Below are 16533 nucleotides of genomic sequence, written 5' to 3' on the forward strand. Positions count from 1 at the left end.
GCCAAGAACTTCGGCCTGAAATTCCGCTAAGAAGCGACGAAGAAGCGCGAGGCAATTCTGCTCGCCTCTAAAAAATTCGGAAGAATAAGTCAGTGAGAAGTCAGATTTAATAACTAAATTTTTAACCAGCGAACAGGATCTCTTAACCTCAAGAAGTGTACAGCGGGTCCAAGATAAAATGAGAATCCTCGGACGGATGAGGATGGCGGATCCGGACAATCGACGCGAGGGGACGAGCGGGACGGGACTGGAGAAAAAGGCGGGCGATATGGGAAAAGCTATCAGAACTAGCAAATGCCATATCTCTAGTTACGATTTAGCTGTTTCCTATCGTTAAATAATTTATAAAAACTGTTTGCCGTCGCTTTTAAAAGTGCGATTACAATGTATTTCGAATTCAGACTTAATTGCGTGACTTCCGTCATCAGTGTTTGTACAAGGTTGTTTTAACAATTCTCGAATTGATTATAAACATAATGTTTGTGTTTATAATAGACATAGCAAGATTTCCTAATAAGTAATAGCGCCTTTCGTAACTGCGATACAATAAAAAACAAAATAAATAGCTCAATATTTCATTTAATTTTCTTTCTCCTTTCTCCGGCGAAAGCGAAAGATATATTTCAAATATAAACAAACCTTGAACAAGTTCAAAAGACAAGTTTGGCGTTAACATTTCCGGGTAGTTCGCTGATACAACCGTCAACCCAAATTATTGTGCCACACGCTTCAGGCAAAAGCTTCCGAGAGTCGTTTACAGCAAGGAGAAGAAAAACTGAGTGATCAACTTGATCCTTGAAAAGGTAAGACAATATTAAGGTTCACCGGTATAACTCGAAGGCAAGTGAACGATGCTGTTTGAAGAACAGACCTAAATGAAATTGAGTCATTCGGAATCCTTGAGACGGCAACTTGTTTGATCGAAAGAATAGTTTAGAATTCCAGTAAAATGGTGTTTTCCAAGAGTATTTACGATATTAAAATACGGTTTCACAACTTATTTTCACAACCCGAGTCTTTTTTGCTTCTCGAGCACGCACGTGGCTTCTCCTTACGTCACTTGTCGTCTTGACGACACATCTCGTGTCCAGTCCCTTGAGAGGCGCGTACTTATAGTTCCTATACCTAACACTCTCCCCTAACTTGAAAAGAAATGTCATCCGTGACATTTGACAACATTTGGCATGCAATACAGAACAAAACTTTACGAAAGTGGCCTTTTTTGTTTAGGATTCCTTGCTTCTTAAATCCTGGAGTGGGTTGATCAGGCCCAGCTCCTTACAGACCACGTAACATCTCTCAGTTCATCTGTCCAAACTAGTGTTCAAGATTCTGTAGCACAATGACCATCTTCAGACAGTTCCTACAGCATTCACAGAATGAATGTCAGAATTGAATACACTTAAGAAAACTCGATTTTTTTTTAAACAATGTGATAGACAAAAACTGTTTATCTGCTCATCTGCACTGAAATGACTGATAAGGTGCTCCCCATTGTGGCAACTGTGGTACCATTGGATAGGGCATACAAGGCATCATCATATTCATGTTCCAAAACATGGGCGGTTCTGGTGGAGAAATATAGTTACAGGCTGGTGGCAACGTACAGTACTGGTTCACTGGGAATTCAGGTATGTAGGGCGTTGGCAGTGTTGGTATCCCACCCTACTGTATTCCTACATATGGATCAACCTTAACCTGTCGCACATAAGTTGGTTCCCCAGGACTGTCATAAGTAAACCGTTTAGGTGCCTGTCTAAGACGTTGAGGTCGGTCTGATTTGCTAACATCCTCTCGCTCGTCCCTCTCTCCATCGACTGCTTGAGAGTCTCGTGTTAGCTGTGCTTCGCCAGGAGTACCAGCAATGTTAGCTTCCGGCCCCATTTCACTTGTCACCTCACCAGAATGAACATCCGTGAAATCTGGTTCTGGCTCGTCTTTACTTGTAGACTCTAGCTGTATCTGTGTTCGGTCATTTCCATCGTGTCCTGGTGAAAGATTCAAGCATGAAACGTCTGGAAATTCATCTTCACTGTCACTTTCGTTCCCTTCTTGTACCAGTGGTTGGACATCATCACAATGATAGGGTGCTGCTGTTTTCGTCTTCTTTACAGGAGGGAGGTCCTCCCAGGGTTTGCCTGGTAAATAGTCACAAGGGAGTAAGAGGTTTCGATGTAGAGTGCGGGTGGGTCCTTGGCTTGATTCTGGTCTCACGTCGTACACCGGGCTTCCCTCCCCTTTTCTTGCAACAACTATATGGATTTGGTCTTCCCAGAAAGCGCGGAGCTTGCCAGGCCCACCACGAGGAGTAAGGTTGCGTACAAGGACACGGTCTCCCACTTGCAGTGCTGATGATCGCACTCGTTTGTCATAATTTTTTTCCCCTCATGGCATTCTTCCTGGCAGATTGTGATGCGAGTGAGTAAGCTTCTTGCATGGCAGATTTCCATTTGGTAACATACTCAGCATGTGATTTGGCTCCTGTCTCCACCTCGAGGTCAAAGATTACATCGATTGGCAGACGAGGGCTGCGACCAAATAACAGGAAAAATGGAGAATAACCGGTTGACTCGTGAACAGTGCAGTTATATGCGCGAATGAGTTTGTTAATATGGTCCTTCCAGCAAGACTTGTGGGTTTCCGGTAGGGTACGCAGCATGCTGAGAAGTGTACGGTTCATTCTTTCCATCAGACCATTCCCCTGTGGATGGTACGGAGTCGTTCTCGAATGCATTACTCCAGAGAGTTCCTCCAGCCTTTTGAACAACCGGTTCTCAAATTCGCCCCCCATATCGTGGTGGAGTTTCTCTGGGAAACCAAAGCGTGGGATGAAATCATTGAAGATCTTGTCTGCAGCAGTAACAGCAGTTTTATTTCTCGTCGGGTACGCTTGTGCATATTTGGTGAAATGGTCAACAACAACTAGGATATATTCATGGCCCCCAGAGCTTCGCTCGAGATGTACAAAGTCGATAGAAACCATCTGAAGAGGAGCGGTTGTTAGAATTGGTTGTAATGGTTCTCTCGTTGGTAGATTTGGGCGTCTTTGTTTCAGGCAGCGGCACGTGTGATGGATAAAGTTTTCAATGTCTCTCCTCATGTGTGGCCAATAAAATCTCTCACGGGCTAAAGCTAGTACCCTCTCAACACCAAGGTGGCCCATCTCTTCATGGAGTTCGCGATAAACGGTGCGACGAAATTTCTGTGGAAGAACAACCAGCTGGTTACGATAAAGTACTCCACTCTTTCTGTTCACGTGAAGTTTATGCCACTCATTCAGTAACTTACGAACCAAAGGTGATTCTGAGTGCTTCTCTGCAACTGTCGGTTTGTGTTTTGTTTTGATCAATTTAAGGACACGCCCAATGTAAGGGTCTTCATTCTGTGCTTTCACTAAATCCACCACTCTTACTTGGTTACCAGATGCTTGGGACAGGGCGTCAACATGGAGCTCCTCTTCTTTATCAGTCAGTGCTGCAATCCAGACATTGTCACCACTTGATAACACTTGGGCTGCGGATATTGAGGCGTGCAAGCTTTCAGGGGTTACCTTTTCAGTACAACTGTCCATGTAGGTCTTGAAGTCACTGGGTAATCGGGAAAGACTATCTGCATCAACATTCAACTTGCCTGGTCGGTACCGTATTTCGAAGTTAAAGTCAGCAAGCTCTCCGACCCATCTCAATCCTGTGGCGTTTAGCTTGGCAGATGTTAACACATAAGTTAAGCGGTTGTTGTCCGTGTATACTACAAATTCAGGAGCGTAGTAGAGATAGTCCCTGAACTGTTCTGTCACTGACCATTTCAATGCTAAAAATTCCAGCTTGCCAGAATGCATGTGGTAATTTTGTTCACATGGGGTCAGAGTCCTGGATGCATATGCAATTACTCGGGTAGTACCATTCTGCTTTTGGTACAAGACAGCCCCCAAGCCATCCTGTGACGCATCGGTGTGTACAATAAAAGGTGCATCATAATCTGGATATGCCAGCAAAGGGGGTGAAGTTATTTTGTCTATCAGGACATCCAATGCTGACTGTTGACTGGGTCCCCACTCTACTGGTGATGAAGATGGTAACTGTCCACTGCGCAGCCTTGGGTTCTGTCTGATTGGGTTAGTATTCTTTTTCTTTGGTAGGTCATGATTGAGGAGATCATAAATGGGTTTTGCTGTTTGTGCAAAGTTTTTGATGTGACGGCGGTAAACTCCAAGTAGGCCCATAATTCTTCTAACTTCTCCAACTGTTTGCGGCTTTAAATCCTTCATCGCAGTCACTGCATTTGTAGCTTTCGGATCTATCCGATACCCGTCTTGAGAAATCACTCTTCCAGGGAAGGACACTTCCCGCTTGAACAAGTTACACTTTCCGGGCTTAAGCTTCACACCATAACTCTTCAACCGACGAAGAACTTTACGCAGATGCTCAATATGTTCAGAAAATGTTCCCGAGAATACAATTGCATCGTCCAAGTAAGGGATGCATATCTCATCACGCAGCTGCCCAAGGCAGTTCTCCATAAATCTTTGAAAATTTGCTGGAGCATTCATGAGTCCGAATGGTATACGCACCCATTCGTATAATCCCCAAGGCGTAACAAACGCAGTCAATGGTTGACTTTTCTCTCCAATGAATCCCTGATGGTACGCTTTTCCCTGATCCAAAACACTGAACCATGATTTGCCCCCGAGACTATCTAAGGCTTCCTGGATCCGAGGGATGGGATGCCGATCTGGCACTGTTTTCTTATTCAATTCTCTGTAATCAATACACAACCTCATCCCACCATCTTTTTTACGAACACAGACAACACTACTTGAGAATGGAGATCTGGACTTCCGAATGAAACCACGGTTAAGCAAGTCCTCAATGTAACCTTTAACTTCGGGATAGAGTGGACGGGGTATGGAAATGTAGTTCTTCTGTACTGGTTGGTCACTAGTCAACCTGATATACATCTCTAACTCGGAAATGCAGCCGACGTCATCATCACTTGTCGCAAATACATCTGCTTCTTCGACCAACAACTGTTTCGCCTGCTCCTTTTGTTCTGCTGATAATCCACTCAAATCAACTTCAGGTAACCAAGACAAGTTTCTCTCAATTTGCTCAGCAGGTGTATGTTGTTTACAAGGCGATTCAGCACATGGGGTTGGTGTCTCAGGATCCTTAAACCTGACTTCGACAGGAGTCACTGACCGGACAAGATGAAGGCGTCCCAGGACAACTCTTCCAGGTAAAGTGATGTCATGGTTTGTGTTGTTGGTCACTGGGACTGAGAAGATGGTTGCATCGCCCTCCTTTACGGTGGTAAGGGATTCATGTACTGCCAATCCCGAAGGCCAGGTAGCCAACTCGTCTGGCTCAAAAATGACAGGAGTCTTACGGTGGATTGGTCCAGTATTAGCACGACAAGGTAAGTGAACAGTCTCTCCTGCAGGGACAGTGTGTGGCTTCTTTGTGGATTTAACTAGACAGAGTTCACCAGAGTTAGTAGTACGAATTAGGCTTATCAATGCTTGCAGGTCACCACTTTTACTCACTTTGAAGCTTCTCAACATCCGTTCCAGCAACACATCATCTTCATTATCTTCAGTGTTTCTGACCATCAACTCTATAACATTAAAACCAATGATGGGCTGCTCAATGTTCTCCTTTGTTACCAAAAATGGAACCCTTATCTCTGTCTCGTTTCCATTTGTCAACCTCACACCAATCTCTACCCACCCACAGCAAGGGATGACTGTTCCATTTGCTGCTTGCAAACTTATGGACCCATCTGTCCCAAGTAATTGTTCAATATCCCTTGTTTGAACTGTTGGTAGTTGGCTCTGCAGGAAATCTTCTGAAACAATTGATACTTGGGCTCCTGTGTCCCATAAAACTTCTGTAGGCTTATCCTCCAGGTAACAATCCACTAGACACTTCCTTCCCACTAGCCTAACTATGCGCTCCTGTTGCCTGGGAGTGATATGACTACTGTACACATCTCTATCTTGCGCATCTCCTAACCCCTTTTCTTTAGACGATTCTCTCTCAGAGAGCTCTTTGATTGCTTTGCATAACACTTTATGTTTTGGCCAATGAACCTTTTGACAATGCTCAGAACAATATCGAACAGACTGGCAGGCTGAACACTGTAGCAACTGTTTACGGCAATCAAACTCCAGGCAACCACTACACTGGTGGGACTTCTCTTTCTCTGGCAAGGCTACTTCCTGTCCCGCGGGGGTAGCCTGGATGTGTTTCCCGGATAGCTTCTGAGCCTGGTTTGACAGTAGCGGGCAATATGGTTCAAGCCTCCACAGAGATAGCAATGTGGACATCGGTCACCTTCCCTATTCATTCTACACTCTTGGCAACCAGGTGGTCTTGCTCCAGCCCTCGCTCCCCTCCCAGTAGGACTAGGTGCCATGGTGTCTGCCTTCTGGTTATTTGCTACGTCACGAAGAGTTTTAACTTCTGATTTCACTGTGGCCAGCTCCGCTTGTACAGCTTTTAGTGTTGCTAGGACCTGTGAGTCCTTCTGCGACTCCTTCTTCGTGTTTGCTTCCACTGCACCTTCAACGGTGAGAACCTTTGCAGACTTTCCCTTGCTGGTAAAACTGAACTTATTACTTCGCTCGGCTTCTGCAGATATAGCTAGGCTCATTGCTCCAATGAGGTCTTCATCTGCGACTTTTGGGTTCTGAGTGAGTGGTCTTATCTTTGCACGAATGGTTTCGTCAGCAAGACCGGTTTCCAAGGCATGCAGGAACAAACTTTGCACCGAGGAGGCATCATACTTAACCCCACTATCGGACTCTTTTGAAGCACTAATTACCTTTTGCCTAATAGTGAGTGCTCTCATCAGAAATGACTGAGGGTCTTCATTGGGTTGCTGGGCAATGTTTGTTAGAAGCTGGTAAAGTTCTGTGGCATTTTTCTCATGAAAATGGAAGCGAAGAATTTTACGCAGCCTGGGTAGGGTTAGGTCAGTCATGTTCTCTAGGTAGCTTCTTAGTTGCAGGCCTGGCTGCACAGCACGAACAACGGCACTAACTACTTCTTTGTCTGAGTACCCCTTGGCAAGCCCTGATTCTATTTGGGATATTAGAGCTTGATAACCCAGTTTATCTTTCTGACCAGGGTCACCCACCACTCCTTGTATTTTGAAATCCCTGCGGAATATGCTTTGCTCAACCCCCTTGGCAGGAAACTTGATCGTGTCTTCGTCTTTCACTGAGTCAGGAAACTTTTCTTTCTGCATTTTGGCCAATTGTTCCTCGACTAATTGCTGCTTAGACTCTAAATCACCCAATTCTTTTTTGAGCTTCTTCAGGTCGCCCTTGCCTTCCAATTCTTCTTGGCCGTATTGATCTTCTATCCCCTCGAGTGGCGGTGGACCCAACTGTGCAATTAACTCAATTTGATCATCGCCAGACAACTTCTCGAATGAATCCTCAATATTTCGTCTGATAGACCAAATAACACTTAATTTCCCCTTGCCTTCTACTGCCGACTTTTCAACTTTTGCATGAAGAGCAAATTCACATAACGCACGCAGGTCCAGCGACAAAATTTTGCGATCCAGAAGAATCAGTTGTTCCTCCGCCATTTCGATTTTACTTGTAAACAACACGAACAGATTTCCACATGCACAAAGTCCAATAAAACAATGTTCCTACCTTCCCTGGCCTCAAATTCAGGCTCCACTATCTTTTGCCAAACTGTCCACACCAAATGTCCGCTTCAACTACAACCAGTTAAATCCTGTTAATAAATCGTTGTCCATTGAAATCCAAAGTGAATGCGTAATGGCGGCGACAAACGCGAGTCCTCGCACACAGTGAGCAATCGATCGTCAAAACAGGTACATTTCCATCAAGTTTCTTCGAGAAAAATCTCCCGGACAGGCCCCCAGAATGTTACACAAGAAAATCCACACTGTTTGGTGTTTTCCAAGAGTATTTACGATATTAAAATACGGTTTCACAACTCATTTTCACAACCCGAGTCTTTCTTGCTTCTCGAGCACGCACATGGCTTCTCCTTACGTCACTTGTCGTCTTGACGACACATCTCGTGTCCAGTCCCTTGAGAGGCGCGTACTTATAGTTCCTATACCTAACACATACAATCAGTTGTCGCTTTTTATAAAACAAACAGGACGTTTCAACATATCCAAACCTGATTGGTTCAGTTCAGACAGTTGAGTGTCAGTTGAAGTTGGAGCAGTACGTGTCACCCCACAGAAGAACTGTAAACGGCAATGAGACTATGTGATATGTGCAGTATATAAACAGATAAAAAGACGAAATACCTGTTGCCCGTCGTCCGAAAATCTCATTTCGGTAAAAACTATAAAAGAAATCCGTCTTAGGCTAATGCCTATTTCACATCCGGCTGTATGAAAGATGACTCTCCTTGAAAACAAAAACGTACACGAAAGCAGACAAACTTCGATTATTTTTCGTGCCGTTAAAAGGGAAATGTTCTGTGCTTTGACTGAACCGCGACAACTGTTGTGTTCTGTATGCTATGGCGTGACTAGTTCATGTCTCATTTAAGGTCCTTGTTCTGTATCTATCTTCCGAGAGCTTTCAATTTTTCTTGCCTCAAATAAGTGGGAACAGTAAAAATAAGAAGTACTTTAGCCACCCTCTCAAACAGGCTTGTGCGCGCCAAGAACTTCGGCCTGAAATTCCGCTAAAAAGCGACGAAGAAGCGCGAGGCAATTCTGCTCGCCTCTGAAAACTTCCGAAGAATAAATTAAGCAGTCAGATTTAATAACTAAGTTTATTAAACCAGCGAGCAGGATCGCTTTTCCTCGAGAAATGTACAGCGGGTCCTAGATAAAATGACAATCCTCGGATGGATGAGGATGGCGGATCCCGACAATCGACGCGATTGGACGAGCGGGACGGGACTGGAGAAAAAGGTGGGCGATATGGAAAAAGCTATCAGAACTAGCAAATGCCATATCTCCAGTTACGATTTAGCTGTTTCCTATCGTTATAATGCTGAAATAATTTATAAAACTGATTCTCGTCGTTTTCAAAAGTGGGATTACAATGTATTTCGAATTCAGACTTAATTGCGTGACTTCCGTCATCAGTGTTTGTACAAGATCGAATTGATTATAAACATAATGTTTGTGTTAATAATAGACATAGAAAGATTTCCTACTAAGTAATAGCGCCCTTTGCAACTGCGATATTTAATACAATAAAAAACAAAATAAATACCTCAATATTTCACTTAAATTTCTTTCTCCTTTCTCCGGCGAAAGCGAAACATATATTTCAAATATAAACAAATCTTGAACAAGTTCAAAAGACAAGTTTGGCTTACATATTTCCGGTTAGTTCGCTGATACAACCGTCAACCCAAATTATTGTGCCACACGCTTCAGGCAAAAGCTTCCGAGAGACGTTTACAGCAAGGAGAAGAAAAACTGAGTGATTAACTTGATCCTTGAAAAGGTAAGACAATATTAAGGTTCACCGGTATAACTCGAAGGCAAGTGAACGATGTTGTATGAAGAACAGACCTAAATGAAATTGAGTCATTCGGAATCCTTGAGACGGCAACTTGTTTGATCGAAAGAATAGTTTAGAATTCCAGTAATATGTGCCAAGAGATAACACAATGCAATATTTTTCCGCTAGGAGAAGTTAACGCTTCAGAATACCCGCGGTCTATATTATCGTTAGACTCTATCGTATATTTGAAATCTCAGTATCAATATTAGATAAAAGTAAACAAAAGAGCGGTCTTAAACTAGTGTTTACTAACAGGTAACGTCACGGGGGATGATATTCAGTTGATGTGTTATCCTTGTCTTTTTTATCTAGTTTTTTTCATTTCACTATCTGGCGCTCCTCTTTCTGGCTGAAGGACTCCGGCGGACGGCTTTCTTACCGGCATACTGCTTGCTTTTTCTCTTTGCTCACTCTTGTTCATTGTGGCGTAACACTTTTGGAATCGTGCTCTTTCATCCAATTCATTCTCTAACGGTACTCTGTATGTCTGCGCCGCCTTGAAAAAGTAAGGAATTCTTGGGTGGCAATGACGGCCTCAAGTTCCTCTAGCTCTGCGTACCGCTACTCGCATAACCGAAGGAAATAAGCCATCAAAGCAACTGATTTATAGCGGAAACAAAACGAAGAAAAAATATCCTATCAACATTGCAGCACTTCGTATATAAAATAACATTTGGTTCTTTGGCAAAATCAAAGTACGTTCAAAAATACAATCTGACAAAAAAAGTGACTTAATTATTCGTGGATGTGAACATTTTTTAAGATGGTAAAACAATGAACGCTCGCTTGCTATGGGGTCAGACTATAGCACTTCTGGCCTTCTATCTATTGTCGTTGCACTATATTTCACAAATTGAATCACTCGAGTCACGCGAGACCCACTGGATGACTTTTAACTGAAAGAGCTGCTCCTTTTTGCTAACCTCTGTTCTCTGATTGAGATGAATATTTTTCACTTCAGTAAATGAGCAATGAATTTTATTTGCGGCATATAAAAAGTTGCGACAAAACACACGCAATAGTTTGGCGTTGGTTGCCGTGTTATGTGAAGACCTATTTGAAGTCCTTGTCTTGGTGTCTTCGTATCTGCTTGTCATGTTTGGACAACTTGACAGCAAAATGTTCCTGTAGGTAGGTTCTTCCTTGTCTTTTTCTTAAAATACTTCCCGTGTTTGGTTGCAGTCAATGAATTCTAAAAGACTTTGAAACGGATAGCTTTTTGCCAGTAACGACAGGGAACAATTAAATACAGTCAAACCTGTATTACACGGACAATTTTATTAAGCGGACGGTAAGCAAAATCCCAAAATTTTTTTCTAAATCTACTTATTGGACTTATCTGTTACTGAAGAGGAAGTGCACCAAGCTAAAAGTCGCTAAAATGGTCGTTTCTATTGTCAAAGAAGGTTACAATGTGATTCTTGCTACTGAAAATAAAATCCAACTTCTTCTGGTGAATTTCACACTCCTGAACATGATAGTAATTCATAAATATCTACGCCGACATAGAAATTATTTTTTTTGTAGATTGTAAGCAGGAAGTCACAGCATTACGTACAGTGTGAAAGTTGGTTTTTTAACTTTCAGCCTGTATTATTCGAAGAAACTACACTTACACTGCCATATTAATGTAGTTTATTTGAGTAAAAATATATACCTCATTATAGGAAATCAACGCTTGTGTTAATCAAGGTATTTGAAATTAACGCAACTTAATTTAACGCGAATTGAAAGAATAGAGGTGCTAAAATTTCAAAATGAGGGAAATTAACGCGACTTATACAAAGAAAAAGAATTTGTTGAGACAGAAGGAAAAAATTATTTTAACACTAAGCGTAAAAATCCGAAATGCAAACAATATTTGTGGAATTGTCCCTAAATATAAAGGAGTTAAGTGAAGAAATTTAGCCACTTTGAGCGTTCTTCATATGCAGTGTCCACGATACCAGCAGATTAAAACAATGCTTTTTCGTTTCTGTAGTGTATCGAGAATTTGGGGCGAAATTTGTGGAAATTAAGGTCGCAGAAATTAACGCGCCATTTAATTAATACGTATAAGATTGACTTCTGTTATTAAATTAATCAGAAAAACTAACCGGCAGAGAGATTTCGACGTTTCGATGACATCCTGTCAGCATTATCGAGAAAATGAAGAAAATTTACATAAGAAAGTAGACAAAACTTAACTGAAAACAATAGTCTACTGTTCTAAGCTAGTGAATCATCACTTGACTTTGGTTTTTCTTTGTGTGAGGTCACTTGATGATTCACAAGGGTTATTCACTTTGAACAGTAGACTATTGTTTTCAGTTTAGTTTTGTCTACTTACTTATGTAAATTTTCTTCATTTTCTTGATAATGATGACAGGATGTCATCGAAACGTCGAAATCTCTTTGCGTTAGTTTTTCTGATTAATTCACTTATTTAATGACGCGAAAATTAACGTTAACAAAAATTAACGCGACTTAAATTAACGTTAAATCCATGAAGCGTTAATTTCCTATAATAAGGTATATAGCTCTCTTCATTTGACTCCGGCTGATGTAAACTTAGTGGCATGTATCTAATAGTGAAATTGATATGCATGCAATCAGTTTGACGCTTTTTATTAAACAAACAGGACGTTCCAACATATCCAGGCCTGATTGGTTCAGTTCAGACAGTTGAGTGTCAGTTGAAGTTGGAGCAGTACGTTTTACGTCACAGAAGAACTGTAAACGGCAATGAGACTATGTGATATGTGCAGTATATAAACACATAAAAAGAGGAAATACCTGTTGCCCGGCGTCCGAGTATCTCACTTCGGTAAAAACTATAAAAGAAATCCGTCCTAGGCTAATGCCTATTTCACATCCCGGCTGTATGAAAGATGACTCTCCTTGAAAACAAAATCGTACACGAAAGCAGACAAAGTCCGATTATTTTTCGTACCGTTAAAAGGGAAATGTTTTGTGCTTTGACTGAACGACAACTGTTGTGTTCTTTGTGGCATGTAACTAATGGTGAAATTTATGTGCATACAATCAGTTTGGCGCTTTTTATTAAACAAACAGGACGTTCCAACATATCCAAGCCTGATTAATTCAGTTCAGACGGTTGAGTGTCAGTTGAAGTTGGAGCAGTACGTTTTTGCTTTTCATCTCGAACGAAGACTTGTTTTAAAGCCGATTTCGTTCGGGATTTTAGTTACTGCCTCTGAAATAAACAAAAAATAGGACAGCAACCTTTTGAATTTTCCAGGTGCTTCAAAAGGAAAACATAGTGAATAAGCTAGTTTTCGATGACTGCATTGAAAAGATGTTCCGCATCAGAGAACGTTGAATTTTTCCAAAAAGTTACACTCTCGGAAAAAGGAGGTCACCCAAGGGCCCCTTGGGTGACCCTTCGGAATGTTTAACCGACTGAAAATACTTCGAACTGAACTGAAAGACGGTTTATGTTTTCCGATTTGGAAATCTATTAAAAATAGCCGATTTTTTTGTCCAGTCCAAGATCGTATTAATTAAGCCTTTAACTGAGACGTATCACAACATATATATCCCTCTCTCCCAAATTTACAAGCCGTTGTTGGCAAAATTACGCACCGTCTTCTCCAGAGATTTGGTTATGTAGTTGTTTTCATAGTACCTGTCGACAGTACTTTCTTATTTTAAAAATGAGATTTATATTGATAAGTGCCAGCTAGTGTTATCAAGTCGTGAGGCCGAAGGTCGACTGATTGATATTTAATTAACGTTTATCCGACCTTAACTTTTTGCAGATCGCTGACAGACACTGAGAAATGCAAGGTCCAGGAAAGAAGTTTCTGATTACTACGGTGTTTCTGTGGGCTGTTTTCTACAGCGCCCACTGCATCCACTGTAAGTCTGGGCGGACATCTGCTAATTCTACTTGACGGATGCGAGAAAATAATTTCAAGAGGAATCAAGTGATAAGTGACTTTCAAAAGAAATTCAATCATCACTCCTGATCACACATTTTTGGTCCTACATTCTTTTTTTTAAGAATCTTTTTTGTAAGAGCTTTGAGGCTGAGATTAGCTAAAATTTAAGAACATACTAAGAACATTACCCAGGCTGAAAGTCAGTTATGAACATTTTTATTTTGACCAAATGTTTTTAAAATGAACAATATAAATACGGATAAAATAATACAGGTAAAACTTCAGTCTATACAGTCCAATTGACCCAAATGATAGGTGTCTTGGTCATGTCCGCATAGGATTGTTACGCTATCTTTATGTCAGTCAAATTTGCTAATATTGACTGTTGATTCGCACCTGCATGACGACGAGAATTGATGGTAGCTATCTTTGAATCAAACCAGTGGAACGATTATTTTAATGCTCTACCCCTTGGTGCTTTTTTACATGTTTTACCCTACACTGCGAGCAGTCTCTCTTTTGCTCGGGAATTCACCGGGAAGAAGGCAAAACACTGAGCAAGCACGATGTTTGGCGGCTTTACCGTTCGCGCACCTCGATCGAATATCTTGAGTTTCTTCCCCGTGGATTCTCGAGCAAAAGGGAGACTGCTTTCAGTCTAGTTTTGCCCTTGGTAAAAACAAGCACTAATACTCCATGCATGGCGTGCAATAAACTTTGGCGTTACTTATCTCCTTGGCCTAGGGTTTCAAAATGTTGGCTGCTATAGGGACACCAGTAATCGAGCAATCACAACTTTAGAAGGTTCAGATCCTGTCTTAAATGGAGCGTATTGGACCCGACACCACGCCATTGCAAAGTGCGCCGTGGCAGCAGTGAATAGAGGCTTCACCATGTTTGCAGTTCAGAATGGTGGGTGGTGTGCTTCAAGTCCCGGTGCACGGAATACCTATTACAAGTATGGAAGATCTAGACGTTGTAGAGCAGATGGTGAAGGTGGCCCATGGGCCAATCAGGTTTATGTCATCAAAAGTAAATATCTAATTACTTGTATCGCTGTTTCGGGCAACTTATAAGTGCATAAGACGTATGTCTACTCATCAATCGCGGGGAACGTATTATATTTCGTTGTATTTAGCTCTTTCTTTAAATTTTACTTCTTTTTACTGAATTTTATTGCTCTCTGATGTCGTAAGCTAGTGGAAGCCTCGATCTCATGCGTACCTGGCCCGCCTCGATTAGCACTGCTATCTGCGGAGCCAGGGGATTAAGGATTTATTGGCAAATAAAAAAATATTGTTGTTGTTGTTGTTGTTGTTGTTGTTGTTGTTATTGTTGTTTTAGACCACTTCAAACCCCGGCTTCTGGTCTATGACTCCCTTTCACGTGACGCACTTTTTATAATAGCCGCAATGTGTGACAAAAAGGAAATTCTTTTACCTCCTACTATTTTTTGTAAGATCTACTGATGAGATGTCATTTTTGCCTATTTTGTTATCATTTTTGAAGTCTTCAGGTCTCATTGCAGGGATCATCATATTAATTGCGTTAACCAGCTGCGTGTTGTATTTTTTAGGCTATAAAGCTGTTGGATGCTACCGGGACACCTCCAACCGAGCAATCAGGACCCTGGAAGGCACAGATTCTATTTTGGATGGAAATTATTGGACCCGAAGAGACCCCGTTGCAAAGTGCGCCGTGGCTGCAATGAGAAAGGGGTACCGCATGTTTGCGGTTCAGAATGGTGGATGGTGTGCGTCCAGTTATAATGCTCACCGCACCTATGGCAGGTATGGATCATCCAGTGCTTGTAGAGGTGATGGTGAAGGCGGACCGTGGGCTAATCATGTGTACGTCTTGAAACGATGCTAGTTGCTGGCGTGTGCTATGAAGAGTACAACGGCGTAACGCATGACATCTTCAAAAAGAGAGTCGAAACGCCTTTTTTGTTAGATTAGATTTAGACATGTTAGATAATGGAAACAATGTATGTCCTAAGGTTCTGCTTTAACTGGTCTAATAAACCACTTGTACGGGATTATAACAGTTGCTTTTTTATTTGTATATAGATTAGGGGTGGGTTTCTAAAGAAACTGCGGTGCTGCCGTCGGTGAAGAGTACAAACGAATCAGGGGTTTGCTTTATCGTTAGAGTTGATAACTAAAGGTAAATTGGCCAACGTAAAGAGATTCGAGCGTTAGCCCATCATCAGATCGAATCTGGCGAAGGACTAACGCTCGAAATGTCAGCTCTCGAATTTCTTAACGGTGGCCAATTTACGTTTAGTTATCAGCTCTAACGATAAAGTAAACGTTCTTTTTTATTTATATACTTAACATTTCCAACATTGGCATGATAAAACCACGAATTTAGAGCCCGGTCCACGCAAACTCAGGCTTTTCGCTTGTCTTTTTGAATTGAAATATGACGTTTTAAAACTGCTTTAAAAAAGGTTTCAAATGTATGTACCATGAGCCTTTTCATTCTTTTACGCGATCTCCACACCTTAGAGGTAGCCAAAAACGACCACAAACCTTTTTTTTATTTATGGAAGCGCCCAGATACTTTTACGATACTGTTTGTGAAAAATTCTATCATTATTTTTGCGTTCATGAAAATTTTCTAACTGACGGACGGAAGCAGGCAAGCCGTTTTAATTCTACAAGCTAAAAGATGGAGTCAGGATAAGGTCAAAAACGAAAATTCTTTAAATTCTTTGCCAGGGCGTTATTTTCACTTCAAAATGATTCCCAGGGGAATTTTACGACACACCGAGATCCCAAGGGACATAAAGTAGTGAAAAATGCCGACTTGAAAATTTGCACATTTTTGACCCAAAACCGTGGGCTTACCCCTTAACAAAAAGTCGATTTTTGGACGAAAAACAATTATTCTTTTAAAAGCTACCAATCGAATCAGTAGCTCCGAAAACGACCCCTGAGACACGTTTTAGGTATCCCAATGGACCAGCGGTGAGGGTAAAAGGTGGAATGAGTTTGCGGAATGGAATGTGGAATGACGTGCGGAATGGCATAATTATGCAAAATACGAGTTGCGGAATGACATAATTATGCGAGATACGATTTATGCATAATGACTCACAGAAATACATTAAACTGAAAAAGC

At 41.6% G+C, this 16533-nt stretch overlaps 1 protein-coding gene across 2 annotated transcripts; it reads left to right on the forward strand.

The window, feature by feature from the left end:
- The first annotated feature begins 778 nt into the window (after positions 1 to 778).
- On the forward strand, positions 779 to 15451 carry LOC146461639 (uncharacterized). Of its 2 annotated transcripts, none has more exons than XM_085086653.1 (4): positions 779 to 802; positions 13285 to 13384; positions 14152 to 14439; positions 14984 to 15451. In XM_085086653.1, the coding sequence occupies exons 2-4, from the start codon at positions 13306 to 13308 to the stop codon at positions 15277 to 15279; spliced, it is 663 nt and encodes a 220-aa protein (XP_084942779.1). In that variant the 5' UTR covers positions 779 to 802; positions 13285 to 13305; the 3' UTR covers positions 15280 to 15451. The 2 variants fall into 2 exon arrangements, with proteins under 2 accessions (XP_084942779.1, XP_084942778.1); XM_085086652.1 differs by lacking the exon at positions 779 to 802 and adding an exon at positions 9329 to 9463.
- Positions 15452 to 16533: the final 1082 nt, after the last annotated feature.

The sequence above is a fragment of the Pavona decussata genome, unplaced genomic scaffold (assembly GCF_977016875.1).
Source record: "Pavona decussata unplaced genomic scaffold, jaPavDecu1.1 SCAFFOLD_195, whole genome shotgun sequence".
Taxonomy (NCBI): domain Eukaryota; kingdom Metazoa; phylum Cnidaria; class Anthozoa; order Scleractinia; family Agariciidae; genus Pavona; species Pavona decussata.

Bases quoted from the DNA above. Each gene is read 5' to 3' on its own strand.
- LOC146461639 (XM_085086653.1), top strand. From the start codon at position 13,306: ATGCAAGGTCCAGGAAAGAAGTTTCTGATTACTACGGTGTTTCTGTGG. The intron at 13,385-14,151 runs GTAAGTCTGGGC...TCCTTGGCCTAG, and splicing joins CAGCGCCCACTGCATCCACT to GGTTTCAAAATGTTGGCTGC. The intron at 14,440-14,983 runs GTAAATATCTAA...TGTATTTTTTAG, and splicing joins TCAGGTTTATGTCATCAAAA to GCTATAAAGCTGTTGGATGC.